The sequence below is a fragment of the Echinops telfairi genome, unplaced genomic scaffold, assembly GCF_000313985.2.
Source record: "Echinops telfairi isolate 266 unplaced genomic scaffold, ASM31398v2 ScPeMD7_6273;HRSCAF=7185, whole genome shotgun sequence".
NCBI classification, from domain to species: domain Eukaryota; kingdom Metazoa; phylum Chordata; class Mammalia; order Afrosoricida; family Tenrecidae; genus Echinops; species Echinops telfairi.
Genome location: NW_022110173.1, coordinates 774,945 through 791,029, shown reverse-complemented (window position 1 = coordinate 791,029; position 16,085 = coordinate 774,945). Strand labels below are relative to the sequence as shown.

Genomic DNA, 16,085 nt, shown 5'->3' with positions numbered 1-16,085 from the left:
GGGGTGAGGGCCCGGCCGTGTCTGGAAGCGGCCCGGCCTGCAGCCCCTGCCGGGAAGCACCCCCGGGCCTGTGCCCACCCGTAAGAGCAGCCCCCTCGTTCCTATCGTCCCGTCCCCCGCACCCCCTCCCCACCGGTGGTTGGGGAGGGAGAGCTCTGCTGGACCAGGGAGCTCCAGTCTGCAAGCTCCAGCCCTCCACTTCCGCACTCAGCCGGCGCGGCTCGTGATGGTCACGGTCACGTGCCTCCCCACCCTCTGGGCTCCTGGTTCTAGCACTGGAGTGGACCCGGATCTTTTGCAACCGATCGCTTCTTTTGCAGCGCTCCACTGTCACTGAGCGACTCACAGCAGTGACTTTGGGGCCCTCACTGAGGCGGCCTGGTGGTGGTGTAGTCGACTTGCTCACCACAGGGACAGTGGTTTGAACCCACCCGGTGCCCTACAAAAAAACCCGAGGCTCTCTGCTGTCAAGATTGACAGTTCTCCGCCCCGTGGGGTTACAGTGAGTCAGCATCAACTGGATGGCAGTGAGTTTCAGGCTGCACAGTGCCGGGATCTTCCTGATCTCAACCACATGACCTGTGCTTATTCCTAATGACCTTCGGCCACAGTTTCACCAGCTGGTCTGGTGGGTTGCTAACTGTAAGGCCTCCGTTTGAACCCATGAGCTGCCCTGCGTGGGGTAAGAAGAAACTTCCTGCACCCTTAAAGACCGCAGCCCCAGAAAACCCTAGGGAGCTGTTGACTCCTGTGAGGTTGATTTGGCGACAGAAAGAAAGAAGGCAGGGGTAGAACACAGTGACGGGAGCATTCTGAGCTCCCAGGTGAGGTTCACTGCCGAGAAGTCACACTGTCCAGGCCAGAGGTGGACAGTCTGCGGGGAGGGAGTAACGGGAATTTTCCACTGCAACTTCGTTGTCTGCAGGTCGGAGCTAAGCAACAGGGTTCAAAGTCTCTGTAAAGGTCAGTCTTCTGCACCTGGACCAGAGGCCACCGGAGGAGGGGGAGGAGGAGGAGAGGGAGGGGAGAAAGGGGTCTGGCCCCTGGTAGCGTCCTTGAAGTGTGTTCATCAGCTTTATCTCCTAGACCACCTGCCCTGCTAACTCCTGCTTCTGCCTGACAACTCCCACCTTAGCCTGGGTGTCTACTCGCGGGCTGCTAGGGCAAGGTGGCAGTTCCAAACCACCAGAGGAGGCTTTCCACTTCCCTCAAGAGTTACGCTCTCAGAAGCTTGCGGGCCAGTTCTCACCTGTCCCATAGGGTGGCTATGAGGAATCTGCATCGCATCCACTAGCTGGCACTGAGTTTTTGAGGTAGGAGGTGGAATGGACTTGAGAGCTTCTATACCCTGGGAAGGGCGGTGGCTTTTTATCTGTTTTGCTTTATATCAGATTCTCTAAGGCCACAGCACCCAATAGAAATATAATGCGATCCACACATGATTTGATTTTTTTTAAAAGGTCAAATTAATTTTGTAATCTAACCCAGTATCCAAAGAGGATCATGTTAGCATGTAGTCAGCATAGGAATTATAGGATAGTTCTGCATGCTTCCTAGTAATGTCCTTGAAATCTGGTGTGTATTTTACACTTGGTCAGAAGCCAGTGTCGTCGAGGCGATTCCAGCTCACGGTGGCCCTGCATGACATTCCCCGGGCACGGCATCTTTATGGAGCACACAGCCTCGTCTTTATTCCACAGAGTGAATGGTGGATTTGACCCGCCAATGTGGCTTTAGCTGTCGAAAGCTTACCAAACAGCACCCAAGACCAGGCACATTTCAAGTGCTCGCTTGTCAAATGTAGCTAGCCCGGGGCTACCAGATGAAGCAGGGCCGTCGTACGGACTTCAATCCCGGGCTACAGACTCCAATCCAAACTCTGCCCTGGTTTTTATTCAGCATTTTTACAATCTGACTTCTCTCTCTCTTCTTCCTGGTTATCATCTCGTGACTCAAGACCACTGGCCATTCCCCTAACACCTTTGTTCAGACTGCTCCTTCTGCCAGAACATGTCCTGTCCATCCCAGCCAACCCCGAGCCAGCTGGGAATTACAGCTTCTGTTAAAGAACAATTCTTGACTCCCCTAAACCCCGAAGTCATGTATCACCCCGTTTCCGCTTCCTAGAACGCGTTCACGGCCAAATCAGGGCACTTATCACAGGCTGCTTAATTGTTTTTGAGACCGCCTCCCCGGCTGGGGGAGTCCTAGTTATCTTTGTGATGGTCACGGCTGGCACCTAAGAGATGATCAGTGAGTGTTTCCAGACGGAGGGAGTAAATGGCCACCCAGCTGTACTCGGTCTCTTTAATGCCTGAAGGAACATGGCACTCCCTCGTTTAGTTAGATTCATGTCTGCTGCACTACTCGCTCCAGCCTCCAAGCAAACACACATATCCCAGATGTGGATGCTAACGAGGAAGGATGGAACCCAAGGTGTGCACAGACGTACCTTCCACCTTGTCTCCTCGCCCAGGTTGATGGATGGGAAAACCCAAGGCCCCAGCCAGATATAAACAGCTGTTTTTCATCAGTGTAAATACGAAGGCTTACTTCCGAGGATGGCCTTCCCGGAAGTCAAGGAGGAACTGGCGGCTGGGTCAAAGTGGAGTGCTAGTCTGGGAAGGAATGAGAGGATAGAGGAGAAGGGCCGGGGAAGCCCGCAGAGCAAGGGAGGAGCCGTCCCAATCGCCACTTCTTCCAGAGCAGGGCCAGTTCTAGCTGCAGTATGGGAGAAGGGGAAGAATCAGCGATTCCGAGTAGGCAGGCAACTTACCCAAGGTCACACAGCACTTGAAGCCCAAATGAGGCCTTCTAGGCCCTCAGTGCCCATACTTGCCCAGCTCTGCCCTCAGTTCTGTTGCAACCAGGGGCTCCAGTATGGGCCCTAGGCGAGCGGGTCTGGGGCACAGCGCCAAGCCTGATGAATGTCTTCCTCACCACCTTCCAGCAAGGGGCTGTGATTAGACCTATTTATAGGGGCCCTGCGCCTTAATATTCTGCCCGGCGTGTCTCTTGCCAATCAAATCAGTGCCGTCTGCAGTGTGATTGCTTCTTTCGTGGCACCAGGGAGCGGAGTTAATTAAACCCAGTATAAATAGATTCTGCCCTCGCCTTGCAGCCCTGCAATTCGCAGCCATGTTTTTTCCTGCCTGCTCCCTGCCCCCACCTCCTGAGCCCCCTCGACCCCGGGCCAGCGGAGCCGGGACACACATCTACCCAGTCACTAGCCACTACGGTAGCACATCTCAGGAACAGGCTCCAAAGCTCCTCCGGGAGCTTTTCCAAGCAGGGACATCATTTGACAGTTGACTCTGGTAATTTCACCCCCACCCCTAAATCCAGCCCTCTGTTCTAGCCTCCTCCAACCACTTCCATCAGGGGTCCTTCTTGTCCACCAGGCTGGGAGATTGGAAGGTCATCTGCGGACAGGGTGACTAAAAAGTACCAAGCATCTCCCAAGGGGTCAACAAATTGTTTTTCCACACCCAGTCCTTGGCTCCGCCCTCCCTCTCCCTCCTTCATTCAACAGGTATTCACTTCTTTTGTGAGCTCCTGGCTCCCATCCAGTGCTCTTCCCCTTGCCCCACCTGCATGGAGTCGAGGTGAGAGGCAGGGAGGGCTGTGTGCCCATCTCCCAGCCCCTGCTCAGGACTCTTGAGCTGGGACGGGCCTGATGCCCTGGTTCCCTCCCACAGGCACCATGACCACGGTGAGGAGCCAGCACTCCTTGGTGGGCCAGACCTACGCGGTACCCCTCATCCAGGCAGACCTGCGGCGAGAAGAGGCCATACAGCAGGTGGCAGATGCCCTGCAGTACCTACAGAAGGTCTCCGCGGACATCTTTAGCAGGTGGGTGCTGCCACCCACTCCACCTGATCAGAGGGTTGCCTCTGCCCCAGGCTGTCATTTGGTGACTCTTGGTTCTAGGGTAAGGTGACCAGATTTTAACATTGGTAAAGCGGGACACCATTGATAAAACTCATATCCTGGCGAAATAGCCACGTGGCAGCCGAAAACCTATACCCTAGCTTGTCGTGCATTCTTTCCAAAAATCGGGACTTTTTAAAAACGCTGCAGGACACGGGAAAAATTGTTAAAAATCCGGACTGTCCTGCCAAAAGCGGGACGTCTGGTCACCTTATTCCCTGTGATTTCCTTGTGCCCCAGGACCCCAAGGTAGGAGCCAGGCTATGAAGGCTTTTCTCCCAAGTGGGCAAGAGCCCACTACTTCCTGCCCTCCCTTTACCCCCCTGACATTCATGGTCCTGGCACTGCGCTCTTATATCCTGTTCTTCCACCTTCCGTTGGCTGCAGCATCCTGAGCCTGGGCTTGGGTCTCTCCTTCCCGGGGGGACCCATGGTACCTGACCCAGGGACGTTTGATCCCACCCAGTGTAAAGGCCTTGCCTGCCTAACTCTGGCCCCTCCAACTGGCCAGGGGTCTCCCAGTCCTGAATCGCTGCTCCTGTACCACATCATTTGCTCAGCCTTCCCCAAGTGGAAGTCTGCCTCTTCCCAGAAACGTCCCCAAACCAGCGAGGATCATGGCCGCCGCTGCCACCTGGACTTGGTGTCGCCCCAGACCCTATGGCCCTGCCTCTCACCCCACCCTTGAAGCACCTGCCCCGCCCATTCAGAGTGTGGCTGTGACCAGGGGCAGTGCCCTGCAGCCTCCAGAGCACTGGACCCGGCTCCCTGTTTGCCTGCTCCTGGCCTCTCTCTACCTCAGTGTTCCCCTCTGGCCCTCCCCCCCCACACACACACCGAGGTAAGGAGAGTGCTCTCCCTGCTCCCGGGAGGGAGGCCGTAGTGACTGGCAGACGAATGTTCCTACAACCATACCAGGCACAGCGGAAGCCTGTGCTGTGGCTGCTTTCTTTGTGTGGTCTCTGCACACTGCCGCACTGCCGTGGGTGGTGAACACTCACCAACCTGCTCTCCTGGGGTACAGTGGAGGGGTGCCCTCTGCGCTCATTCTCATGCTGACTGTGCCTCGGGGACACAGGAGCCAGAGGATACAGGCCTTTCAGAGCCACCAGTCCCCAATCTCGGCCACCTTCCATCCAGGTATAGAACGGGTCCCAAAGCGTCCACACAGGCGTCTCTGCTCCTCACTGGCTTTGTGACCGCATTCCCCAAGGGGAGGGTCAGACTTGGGGCCGACTCTCCCACTCTGGTGTTCTGTCTGGTTCTCCCACCTGTGGGTGGCCTCCAGCAGGACTCAGAAGGCAGGCTCCTGGGGAGGTGAGTGGGGGGCAGGGCCCTCCAGGTGTCTGCGTGTGACTTGTGGTGAGTAGGAAGCCTCGAAGGAGCCCTGCATCGGGGTGCAGCTCCCTGCACTATTAGTTTCAGGGCACCCCAGTGATCCCCCTTCTGTGTCCGGCATGAAGCCCCTGGGTCCTGGGCAGGACAGGGCACCACAGATGTCCTCAGGGAGCTCTGGGCCTGTACGGGGGAGAGGGAGAGCTGGGCTGCTGCTTCCCGCTGTCACAGTGACCCAGCGCCGCTGTCACACACGGAGCAGACAGCTTCGACCAACAAGGGGATTCTCTCACCCTTTGGGAAACCAGGAGTCCTAACGCCGAGTGCAGGCTCAAGAGGAAGGGGTACTTGCTCTATTGGTTCAGTTTAGGAGGGAGGTCCTGGCCTCCCTTCAGCATCTGCGACCCTGAATTCCATGGAGAACGCCCACCTTGTGTCTTGGCTTCAGCCTTCTCCTGCATTCCAGATGTCCCCCGAGTCCAAAGGCGGTGTTCTCCACCCAGCTCTTTTTCCTCCGTGGGACTCGAGGCTCCCCTGACGCCAGTCTCCTCCCTATCGCAAAGGAGGTGGAGTCAAGACACAGCCTAGTCCTAGTGTGTGTAATCCCGCCTCGTTCCTCTCCTGGAGGTTGAGGTCCTCCAGCACCAGCTAATGACGTGGGACCACAACGTGGAGGGTAATTAGAGGACCTGAGCATCACAGCCTGGGCGTGTGGACAGTGCCGCCCATGATGTGGCACAGCACGAGCAGTGTGGGTGTGGCTTCCGAGAACCTAAGCAAAGGGAGGAAAAAGTAAGAATCCGGGCATTTGTCAGTCAGCCCTCCGCAACCGGTTTGCACAAAAAGTGACCTATCTGTCAGTGCTGAAGGGCTTACACGACATCCTCAGACCCTGACTTCAGGCCCAGCCGTCTCAGCTGGCTGTTCCCGAGTTGGCTCCACTCCCAGACAGGCCTGGCTCTGGTGGTGGCCAGGTGGCATTCAGGAGGGCCAGCACTCATGACTCAGGCTCAGGTCCAGCAGGTAGGGTGCCTGCCTCTGGGACAGCATTTCCTTCAGATGTCACCCTCCCTCACTGGCCCAGCCTAGCTCTCGGGCCCACCTTCCAGGTAGGGGCACAGGACCCCTGAAGCAGCTTAGACCCCTGGCGAGCGAGCAAGGGCATCACTCTTACACCCCCAGGTGGAGCCGCTCTGGAAGCACAGGGAGGGCCTGGGTAGGGAGAAAGGAGCCCCCTTCGGAACCAAGGGCTGCCACTGAGTGAGGGGAGGTGGAGATGCTAGAGAGGAAAACTCTGTCTAGCCCAGTGGTCAAGGGCTGCAGGGAGGGACAGTTATGGGTAGGCAGATGGTGGACTGGTCATCTGGTAGGGTCTGGGAATGGCCAGGGGCACGGGGCGAAGCCTGGCTGTGGCCTGGAGTGCCTGTGCCAGGGGCTTCTAGGAGTCTGAGGATTTAGGGCTTGCACGAGGAACACAGACATTTTGCCTGTGCCGTGCTGTGCGGTGCATTCAGTTCCTTGACTGGTGGTGGTTGGCAGGGCGAGGGGCTGAGGGGGCTCTGCCCTGAGCTGCTCCTTGACCCCCACAGTTCTGTGGGCTGGGGTGAAGAGGCAGAAGGCAGCTGAGTGCGGGCATGTAGCGGTAAGTTAGGGCTCTCATCAGAGCTTTGGGGAGCCACCGTATGTCCTTAAGCAGGGGCACAACGGGACAGAAGAGCTTTGGGAAAGTTGGCCAGGCAGTGGTCACAGGGTGGATTCCAGGGACCCTGTAGTCCGGCATTCAGGGATGCAGACATGGTCCAGGGCAGGGCAGGCCTGGTAAGAGGCATTTCAAAGGAAATAATGACAGGACCTAATGACAGATTGGGAACTCAGAATGCAGGAGAAGCCAGTGGGGGTGGGGAGTGCTTCCACCTTCTCTTATCTGACACCCCTTCCCCCCAACCTTGAACACCTTCTGCTGATAAACTTCTGAGACTCAGGGGGGCAGTGGAGAGGTGCTGCCTCCTCCCCCCCCCCCCCCCCTTCAGGCCCAGGCATGGGCCCCCGACCTCCCTGGAGCCGGTGCCCAGTTTTGGAGGTAGGTGAGCTCATGGAAAATTAGCATTCTAAGCTAGCTGCCATCCTCTGCGGCTGCTGCAGCAGGGAGCCTGCTGCCCAGCAGAGACGGGAGAGAATGACAAGCTTTCACCGGAGCTCCCAACCCCCTCCCTGGCTCACTGCTGCCTGCTGATTGCCCTCTGCCCCCTCCCTCACCTAGGAGCAGCCAGGCCCCAGAATGTCTCCCAGGACTGAGCCCCTGAGGCAGGAGGAGTGCCGTGGGACTGGAGACGGGCAGGTGGTGTATGTGGAAGTAGAGGTGCCTCATTATCATCTGCGGGGCTCTTGGCTCCCTCCGGAGAAAGGCTTCCTTTCTCTGCAAAGCCCTTTCCCAGCCCCCCCTTCTCCACTTCCTCCCTTTTCACCTCCCTCCCCCCTTTCCCCACTTCTTTTCTTCTCTCACCCTTCCTCCACCCCCATCCCACAACTGATTGGCACCTGATGGCCCCCAAGGTTACGGAGGCTCAATCAGCTGCTTGCATAATTAGCAGATCATTCCTAATTCTCCCAGAGGGGGAAGGAAAGGTGAAGGCAAGAGCCTGGCTTCAGGGTCTGAGACAACTTCCGGAAGGAGGCGCCGGAGCAGCTGCAGCACTGCGGAGCGCAGCCTCACCCTGGCTGGCACCCTGGCAGTGAGGGGCCAGCAGCCGTCCTGGAAGGGCCATTGGCCCAGCCTGACTCAGAGAAAAGATCCTCTTAGGGAATGGGGGCATCTTTAAAGGTGGTATGACAAGACCCCCAGCAGGTGCTGGCTATTCTCATCCCCTCTCACTCCAGCCTAGGCACCAGCCCAGGCCCCACTTGCTGCTCCCTCCCCAATGCTCCCTGGCACAGGCCTGCCTGCACCTTCAGGTCTCCTCTGCCCTCCTTCCCTCCCTCCCAACCCACCGGGAAGACCTGACTTTCCTCTGGACGCCAGTAGCCCTCTAGCCTTCAGGGTGGACACAATGCAACAGAGGGTGCTGGGGTACTGAGCTCCCGCACGTGAGCCCCAGGCTGTTCTCAGCCCCTTTGACCTTCACAGCGTAACCGTAACCGCTGACACAGAAGGTAGTCTTTCCAAGTTTCAACTGAATGACTAGACTTTACTGGACTTTAAGGCTCCTCTGAGAGACTGTGTGGCTGCCTGTGTGCCAGTGTGTTCCTCACCTCCCTGAGAGCCGGCTCTCCTTGGGCGGGAGATCATCTGATTGTTTCCACCCTCAGCCTGCTGTACAGTTTTGGAAACTGAAGGCGCTCAGCCTGTTGCCCCATGAGGGGCTGGGTGACAGGGAGACCAGAGTTATGCTGGGAACAGCCTTAATGGACTCACTGCCGACTCACAGCCACCCCCCAGGGCAGAGATGGTAACTGTTTAGGGGTGTAGAAAACCCCATCTTCTTCCCTTGGAGGGGCTGGTGGTTTCGAACTGCAGACCTTGTGGATGGCCTCTAGAAAAAGACCGCACTGCAGTTGCGGGTTCAGTGGCAGGTTTGAGGAAATAGGCTGCCTGGCCTTTCCTCTGGGTCAGCAGTTCTCAACCTGTGGGTTGAAACCCCTTTGGGGGTCAAACGACCCTTTCACAGGGGTTGCCCGATTCATAACAGTAGCAAAATGACAGTAGTGATGAAGTAGCAACGAAAATGGTTGGGGGGTCACCACCATATGAGGAACTGTATGAAAGGGTTGCAGCATGAGGAAAGTTGAGGACCACTGCTCTGTGTGGACTCTGTGAGCTGAGCATGTTACCCATTGTCCCTCTCCTGCCATGCCCCGGGCCCGGGCCCCTGGGGAGCCACAGAGGCACTGACAGAGGCAGCCCTGCGCTCTCCTGATTGTGTCCAGGCGATGTGCTGTGGGGAGAGGGCTTCAGCCATAGCCGGTGCTCACCTATGAGTCAGCTCCACCAGGCTGTGGTGCCTAGACCAGGTGTGGCAAGCACACTACCCTCTAGCCTGCACAGCCCACCTTCCACAGGGGGGGACCTGAGAGCTGAAAGCTCATTGTCCGCCTTGCTCGGTCCCGTTGAAGCATCAAGGTGGAGCCATGGAGGTCAGTCTGGGCAAGGGGCTCTGACAGCAAGCATACCATTACTTAAATTTGCAGGCTCTGGGGTATAAGAAAAGCGCTCTGGAACTGTACTTCCTGTCAACCCCCCTACCCCTCCTGGCCCAGGTGGACTCTGTGGAGCTGCCCCTCCATGGGCAGTCCTCCAACATACTTTACAAAGCGCCCCCTCCCCCCACTGTGTGTATGAGAGAGAAAGTTCTCCTGGTGTGGAGCAGCTGGGATCCGCTCCCAGGCACCCCACCCACTGGTCCTAACTGTGGCAGTTCTCCGGGGGCCCCAGGGAGTGAGGCTAATCGCTTTTCCACCTGACAGCACTCTGCTCTTCCTACTATCTGAGGTGCATGATCATATTCCGTGTCATCTCGTCTGTCGCAGAGCATCCTTCACTTGTCTTCGTATGACAAGAGTTTCCCACTCATCACTCTGCTGCGGATGTTTGCTAATTTGTCACTTTTATTCAGACCCTGGTTGTTAAGACCCGATTACATGCCAGAACTGTTCTAGGAGCTAAGGATGCTGTGGCCATTAAGGTAAACTTCCTTGTCTAGAAGAGAATGCAGAGGAGGCCCCTTGAAACAGGCAGTTGTGGGGGTGTGGCAGGGCATGGTCCAAGCTGAGGCAGTATTGGCTCTCTGGGCAGATGTTCCCTGCAGTGTTATTGGAAGAAGAGAGTAAGGAGACAAGGAGCTGGGCCCCTTAAGGCATCATGCCCTTTTTAATGTGCTATTAGCTAACAGTGAGCTTCTAGTGAACTAAACCTGCCGGGTCTTTTCACACCTGGACCTAATGGCTGCTAAAGCACATGACCCCCACCTTCTGCATCTGTGCACCAGACTTGATGAACCTCACTCCTTGCAGATTGCATCCTTTTCACGGAGCCCAGCTCTGGTTCCTGGAGTTGGCCACAGGCTGCTTGCTAGCCCTCTCACATAGGTGTCTGCTGGCACCATGAGTTAGGCATCAGGCCCGCTAACTGCAAGGCTGGCAGATCAAATCCACCAGCCGTTCCTTGGGAGCAAGATGAGACTGTCTGCTCCCGTAAAAGTTTACAGTCAAGGGCACCCTGTCTCTGTTGGGTCCCTATGAATCAGACTTGGTGACTGTGGGTTGGCTGGAGAAAAAGGCAGCAGCCTGCTTCTAAGAAGACCTGCAGCGTGGAAACCCCTGGGGATGGTTTGGCTCTGCCCAATGGGGTGGCTGTGATGGGAAAGGGCCGGCTGATTTGGCTTGGCTCACTGGTGAAGTGTCCAATGGGCTGAGCCGAGATTTCCTGCCACTGGAAAGCTTTTGTTTTTCAGCACGTCCATTCTGGTGGCTCTGATTTTTTTCTCTATGCTCCTTCGTGTCCACGGGACTTTGAGAAAGCTTGCTCCTTCCCAATGCCCTGCACGTGCGGCCGTTTAGCAGCCCCGAGGGGAATCCCAGTGCTCTTGGACGCTCTCCTGTATCCGGCGCAGACAGGCTCAGGCCCGGGAGCCTCGCTCAGCGGCCGCCATGCGCAGCGTTGAGAAAAGAGACTTTTTCTGCCTGACGGAAGAACTACAGCAACCTTTGTCCACTTCCGGTTCTGCAGTCCCGCCCACTGTCCACTGTGTTATGGTTATGGGGTACTTGGGGATGTCTTGGCATCTAGGGCCAGAATGGGGGGAAACTGATGTGGGTTCGAGGCTTGTGTTCAGCCCCTTTCCGGAGGATAGAGACCTCCTTACCTGAGCTTGCGGGGTGGCGCGGTTAGCTTTCTCGGCTGGGAAACACCTCTGTTCTTGGCCTCTCACGAGAAAGTATTCACACTGAAGCCTGGTTTGTGATCCAAGTGGGTTTTTATAAAGAACAGGAGACGTCTATAACACCGGCACTTCACAGAACTGCACACCTGCACGTGGTAGTCTAAGGCCGGGGAGACCGAGGCTTGAGTGGAAGGGCCAGGTAGAAGAGGGAAAGGTCGGTCTAGTGCTCCAGGTATTTGGGGCCTCCCAAGTGCACAGTACACCTTACTGCGGCTTGAACTGGCGCATGCCCAGTAGTCTTTATGGCTGACTACGGGCTCACCTCTCTTCCAACCTTCAGTAGGGGGCCCTCAGGCATGGAAAGGGACAATCCCTGCCTGTTTCTTGCTACCTAACAGTGCCACTTGCTGCCGGGGGCAGTACACTGCCCCCACCCTCAGGCCAGGCTGTCAGGGAAACTAAGCCACTTTTGTGCTGCTAGTCCCGCCCACCGCACCCCAGCAGTGGAGCCAGGGGTCACTGGGGCAGCCTATCAGGGCGGGAGAGCCCTGGGGGTTGCGAGTGGGCTGAAACCCGGAGGTGGTGGGAATACGTACAGAAGTGAGGCCAGTCTTCACTGCGCCTTCCTTCTTCGTTCACTCGCTGTAGCCCGAATCCTGCCCCTCCTCCCGGCCCCCACCAACTAAGCTGCCTTCCCCAGGCTCCTCCACGAGTGGAAGGAGACCGCGGCACAGGGGTCAGGCAGCTTTGCAGGCGGCAAAACCCAGCTGTTGCTGAGCAGCGTGGGAAATTAACTCACCGTATGGTGTCGTAACACCCCTCTGAGAGCACAGAGCGCACCCCTGCTGGTAGTGCCCACGCCCGCACCCCTGGGAATGAGCAGAGCTTCGCCTCCTGGGCAGCTAGCTACAGAGGTTGGCCAGATGGGCAAGGGGACGTGGTGAAGAGCCTTTACCGGTGAGGGCAGAGGAAACACTACGAACGGAAGGAAAAGCCCAGCAGGTTATGGGATGGGAAACAAGGTGCCCTTTGAGTCTGTGGTCCGGGAGACTGTTGAGACTTGGTGAAGAACAGAGCAGCCCTGGGATACTGGGGGGCAGGGGACCCCACTTGCACGCTGAGAACGGCATGTTCAGCCAGTGTCTGCCACCTGCGTATCACAAAGAGCAGTCCACGGGGCTCAGCGCCCGATGGACGCAGGAGCACCAGGAGGCGGCTGTGGGCAGGTTCGCTCTCTCGAGGTCTAGAGCTTGAATTAGGTGGTATGTTTTGTCGAGCCTTGATGGGTGACCTAGGCCAGTCCCTCTCTGAACTGTTTTCTCATCTCCAAACAGGCATTTTTCCTGCTTCACATGCAGCCGGCTTTTGCCAGCAGCAGACAGCTTGTGTGTGGTTGAATTCTGCCCCACAGTTGGCGCCCAAGGGAAGAACCACACCTCAAGTAGTATGTCCAGGCACCAATTCAGGGTCAGGGTGGCAGCCCTCCAGAGCTCACTACAGTTCATTTCCGGCCCCTTCCACTCTGATCGGAACTGCTCTGACACGCAGGTGCCTGCTGGTGCTGACCAGCCTCCAAAGCAGGGGTGGGCTGTGTAGGGGCTTGCAGGAAAGTGGCAGCATCTGGGGGCTTCTCGTGCAGGATCTCCCAGCGCGTGGAACTGAGTCGAAGCCAGCTACAGGCCATTGACGAGCGGGTCTCATTGGCCCAGGCCAAGATTGAGAAGATCAAGGGCAGCAAGAAGGCCATCAAGGTAGCCTGGGTGGCCATGTGTCCCCGGGGCAGTGGGCAGGCTAGCGGTCCCACTCCCTGACCCCTCCCCATGCCTCAGAGGTAGCCCGTGCCTGCCCTGCTGCCAGCCTACCTCCCACCCCAGCTGGGCCGCTAGGGCTTCACTCGCCCCTGTGCGCAGGTGTTCTCCAGCGCCAAGTACCCTGCCCCGGAGCACTTGCGGGAGTACGGCTCCATCTTCACCGGGGCCCAGGACCCTGGCCCCACAAGACGCCCACGGCACCGGATCCAGAGCAAGCACCGGCCCCTGGACGAGCGGGCCCTGCAGGTGTGACGCGCCCCTGCCAAGCACAGGCACGACACACTGCCTGCTTGCACAGGGATCCCCCACCCTGTCCCCAAGATCACCATGGGGATCACTGCCCCTGCCTCCCCAGGAGAAGCTGAAGTACTTCCCCGTGTGTGTGAACACCAAGCAGGAGCCAGAGGATGAAGCCGAGGAGGGGCTGGGGGGGCTCCCCAGCAACATCACCTCCGTCAGCTCCTTGCTGCTCTTCAACACCACAGAGAACCTGTATGGCCTGGGGATGGGCAGCAGGGCGGGTGCCCCTGGGAAGTTTGGGAAGTGTAGACGTCCAGGGGCTGGGAAGTGGTGTGTCGGTGGCCCCTGGTGGAGAGACGGGTCAGCAGCATGGGCCTAAGGCGGAGCATGGTGGGTTACCCGTCTCTACCCCACCCCTGTAGGTACAAAAAGTACGTCTTCCTGGATCCCCTAGCCGGCGCTGTCACCAAGACACACGTGATGCTGGGGGCAGAGACGGAGGAGAAGCTGTTCGATGCCCCGCTGTCCATCAGCAGGAGGGAGCAGCTGGAGCAGCAGGTAGGCGCTGTGCACTGCAGGGAAGAGGTGTCGCTGGCTGAGTAGCCTTACCAGTTTTGTCCAGCAGAGGGGCCTGTCCCCTTGTAGCCCCCCATCATTCTGGTACCCTATCCCCAGACTCCAGAGAACTACTTCTACGTGCCTGACCTGGGACAAGTGCCCGAGATTGACGTGCCATCCTACCTGCCCGACCTGCCTGGCATCGCTGATGACCTCATGTACAGTGCCGACCTGGGCCCCGGCATCGCCCCCTCAGCCCCTGGCACCATCCCAGAGCTGCCCACCTTCCACACAGAGGTGGCCCAGCCTTTCAAGTCCGGTGAGCCGGCAGCTGCATGGGGCTGGGCTGGGAGCACCCCCACCGCCACCTTCTTCCCTGCGTCTCACCCTTCCTCACACATCTATTTCAGACAGAGAAGATGGGGTGCTAACAGCACCCCCACCCCCTCCTCCACCACCACCCCCTCCCCCCGCTCCTGCAGTGCTGATCAGCGCACCCCCGCCCCCACCCCCGCCCCAGACGGTGGCCCCACTGGACCAAGGCGCCAGAGACAGCAATGGTGGCAGTGGTACATCTCCCCCAGGTAATGGCCAGCCCAGGGCAGGTGGGGTGGCGGTCCTGGGGGGTGGGGGGTGGGGAAGCTGGGCTGTGTGCATCTAATTTCAGGACCCCTGAAGGGTTTCCTTTGCTTTGTGTGGTAGTCATCAGCCCATGGTTCTTCAGAATAGTCTTAATTTCAAATATCTCAGTCCAATGGGTTCATAAAACATACTTCCAGGGAGGTCCCTGCAAGGATATGGGAGTGGAGGGGTGAGCTAGATAGGTGGGGCGGGCTCCAGTTCCCCCACGTCCACTTAAACCAGTGGAATAAAAGGGGCCCACTACCCACAAGGTGTTCCTGTTAACCAGTAGCCCCCAAGGGTTCCCTGTGTGGCCACCCCCACCTGTGGCCAGGGTGGGGACCCGGGGCCTGGACCGGGGAAGTCCCTGAGCTCAGGTGGGTGCAGATGCCAGGCCCAGGCCCTGCAGGGAGCTGGGCTGCTGTCCTCCCAAGAGGGAAGGCTCTTCCTCAGCAGCCAGGCCCACCCGAAGCTTTGACAGGCTGAGTGAAGCTGCCCTGTGGCTGTCACCCGGCCTGAGCAGCCTCTCCCACCCCCAGCTCCAGTCCAGGGAGCCCCCAAGGAAGTGGTCGACCCCTCCAGTGGCCGGGCAACACTGCTGGAGTCCATCCGCCAGGCCGGAGGCATTGGCAAGGCCAAGCTCCGCAGTGTCAAGGAGCGTAAGCTGGAGAAGAAGAAACAGAAGGAGCAGCAACAAGGTGAGAGGCCCCAAGGCCCTCTCAGAAGGGAGGCCTCCAAGCAAAGGGGCCGCCCTCTCTCCACCCCTCCACTACCTCCCAGAGCACTTGCTGCAGCCCGTTAGCTCCATCCTCAGCCCTCGCCCTGGGCCACGCCGCTTTGGAGCCTGCTTAGCAGAGCTTTCCTAAGCCGACTGATCGGACACTTCCTCAGGCTCTGTCAAGAGCTGTCCAAGGACGGGCCGGAGGCATTTTTACCAGAGGGGGGATCTGGAGGTTTCGCTCAGTCCTATTTCTGTAAGCCTCTGGAGGCAACAGCAGACACCTGCTGAGTTCCCAGCGCCAGCAGGGACATGGCACCTAGGCTGAGCAGCAGCGTCAGAGCCCCGAGTTTGGGGCCCAGCTGACTGGCCCAGAGCCCTCACACTCCTGCCTGCCTTATTACTGCACAGCGCTGATTACTCAGATGATGGACGTACTGCTGGACCCAGAGCTGGCAGGGACATCGCGGCTTTGGAAGGACTGCCGGGGTGGGGGTGGGGGGTAGTAGTGTAAAGGGGCCTGACCCCTGGAGACCTCCTAGCCCACCCTGCCCCACCCCCACCCCCCTTCCTGTTGTAGTGAGGGCCACAAGCCAAGGTGGGGACCTGATGTCGGATCTCTTCAACAAGCTGGCCATGAGGCGCAAAGGTAGGAGGCGAGCCCCCGCCCTGTGCGTGCCCTCCATGCACCTCCACTGCGGCTGGGTGGGCTGGTGTCCCAGGGTTGATGCCTCCCTCTCACTGGCCTTCTCCCGCCAGGTATCTCCGGGAAAGGACCCGGGGCAGGGGCCGGTGAGGGGCCAGGCGGAGCCTTCGCCAGGATGTCGGACTCCATCCCTCCTCTGCCTCCCCCACAGCAGCCTCCTGGAGAGGAGGAGGAGGATGACTGGGAATCCTAGGTGCACTCAGCCCTGCCTTGACAGAGCCAGCAGGGCGGCTGCTTCTCTCAGCACCTGCTGCCCTGGGGGCAGGAAGCCTGGCTTCACAGATGGCTGA

General features: G+C 58.4%; 1 protein-coding gene across 9 annotated transcripts; it reads left to right on the top strand.

The window, feature by feature from the left end:
* Positions 1 to 6: 6 nt before the first annotated feature.
* Positions 7 to 16,079, top strand: WASHC1 (WASH complex subunit 1). 9 transcript variants are annotated; one of them, XM_045295915.1, is made up of 13 exons: positions 7 to 963; positions 1,087 to 1,313; positions 3,122 to 3,605; positions 3,699 to 3,852; positions 12,781 to 12,892; positions 13,052 to 13,198; positions 13,308 to 13,444; positions 13,615 to 13,750; positions 13,868 to 14,069; positions 14,161 to 14,334; positions 14,911 to 15,069; positions 15,670 to 15,738; positions 15,849 to 16,079. In XM_045295915.1, the coding sequence occupies exons 4-13, from the start codon at positions 3,704 to 3,706 to the stop codon at positions 15,986 to 15,988; spliced, it is 1,425 nt and encodes a 474-aa protein (XP_045151850.1). In that variant the 5' UTR covers positions 7 to 963; positions 1,087 to 1,313; positions 3,122 to 3,605; positions 3,699 to 3,703; the 3' UTR covers positions 15,989 to 16,079. The 9 variants fall into 9 exon arrangements, with proteins under 9 accessions (XP_045151850.1, XP_045151853.1, XP_045151851.1 ...); XM_045295918.1 differs by lacking the exon at positions 1,087 to 1,313 and having other exon boundaries at positions 3,533 to 3,605; XM_045295916.1 differs by having other exon boundaries at positions 7 to 1,313; positions 3,533 to 3,605.
* The last annotated feature ends 6 nt before the right edge of the window (positions 16,080 to 16,085 follow it).

Excerpts from the sequence above, each read along its gene's own strand:
- WASHC1 (XM_045295912.1), top strand. The coding sequence starts at position 595 with ATGACCTTCGGCCACAGTTTCACCAGCTGGTCTGGTGGGTTGCTAACT. Across the intron at positions 13,445-13,614 it reads TTCAACACCACAGAGAACCT|GTACAAAAAGTACGTCTTCC; the intron begins GTATGGCCTGGG and ends CCACCCCTGTAG. Across the intron at positions 15,739-15,848 it reads GCTGGCCATGAGGCGCAAAG|GTATCTCCGGGAAAGGACCC; the intron begins GTAGGAGGCGAG and ends TTCTCCCGCCAG.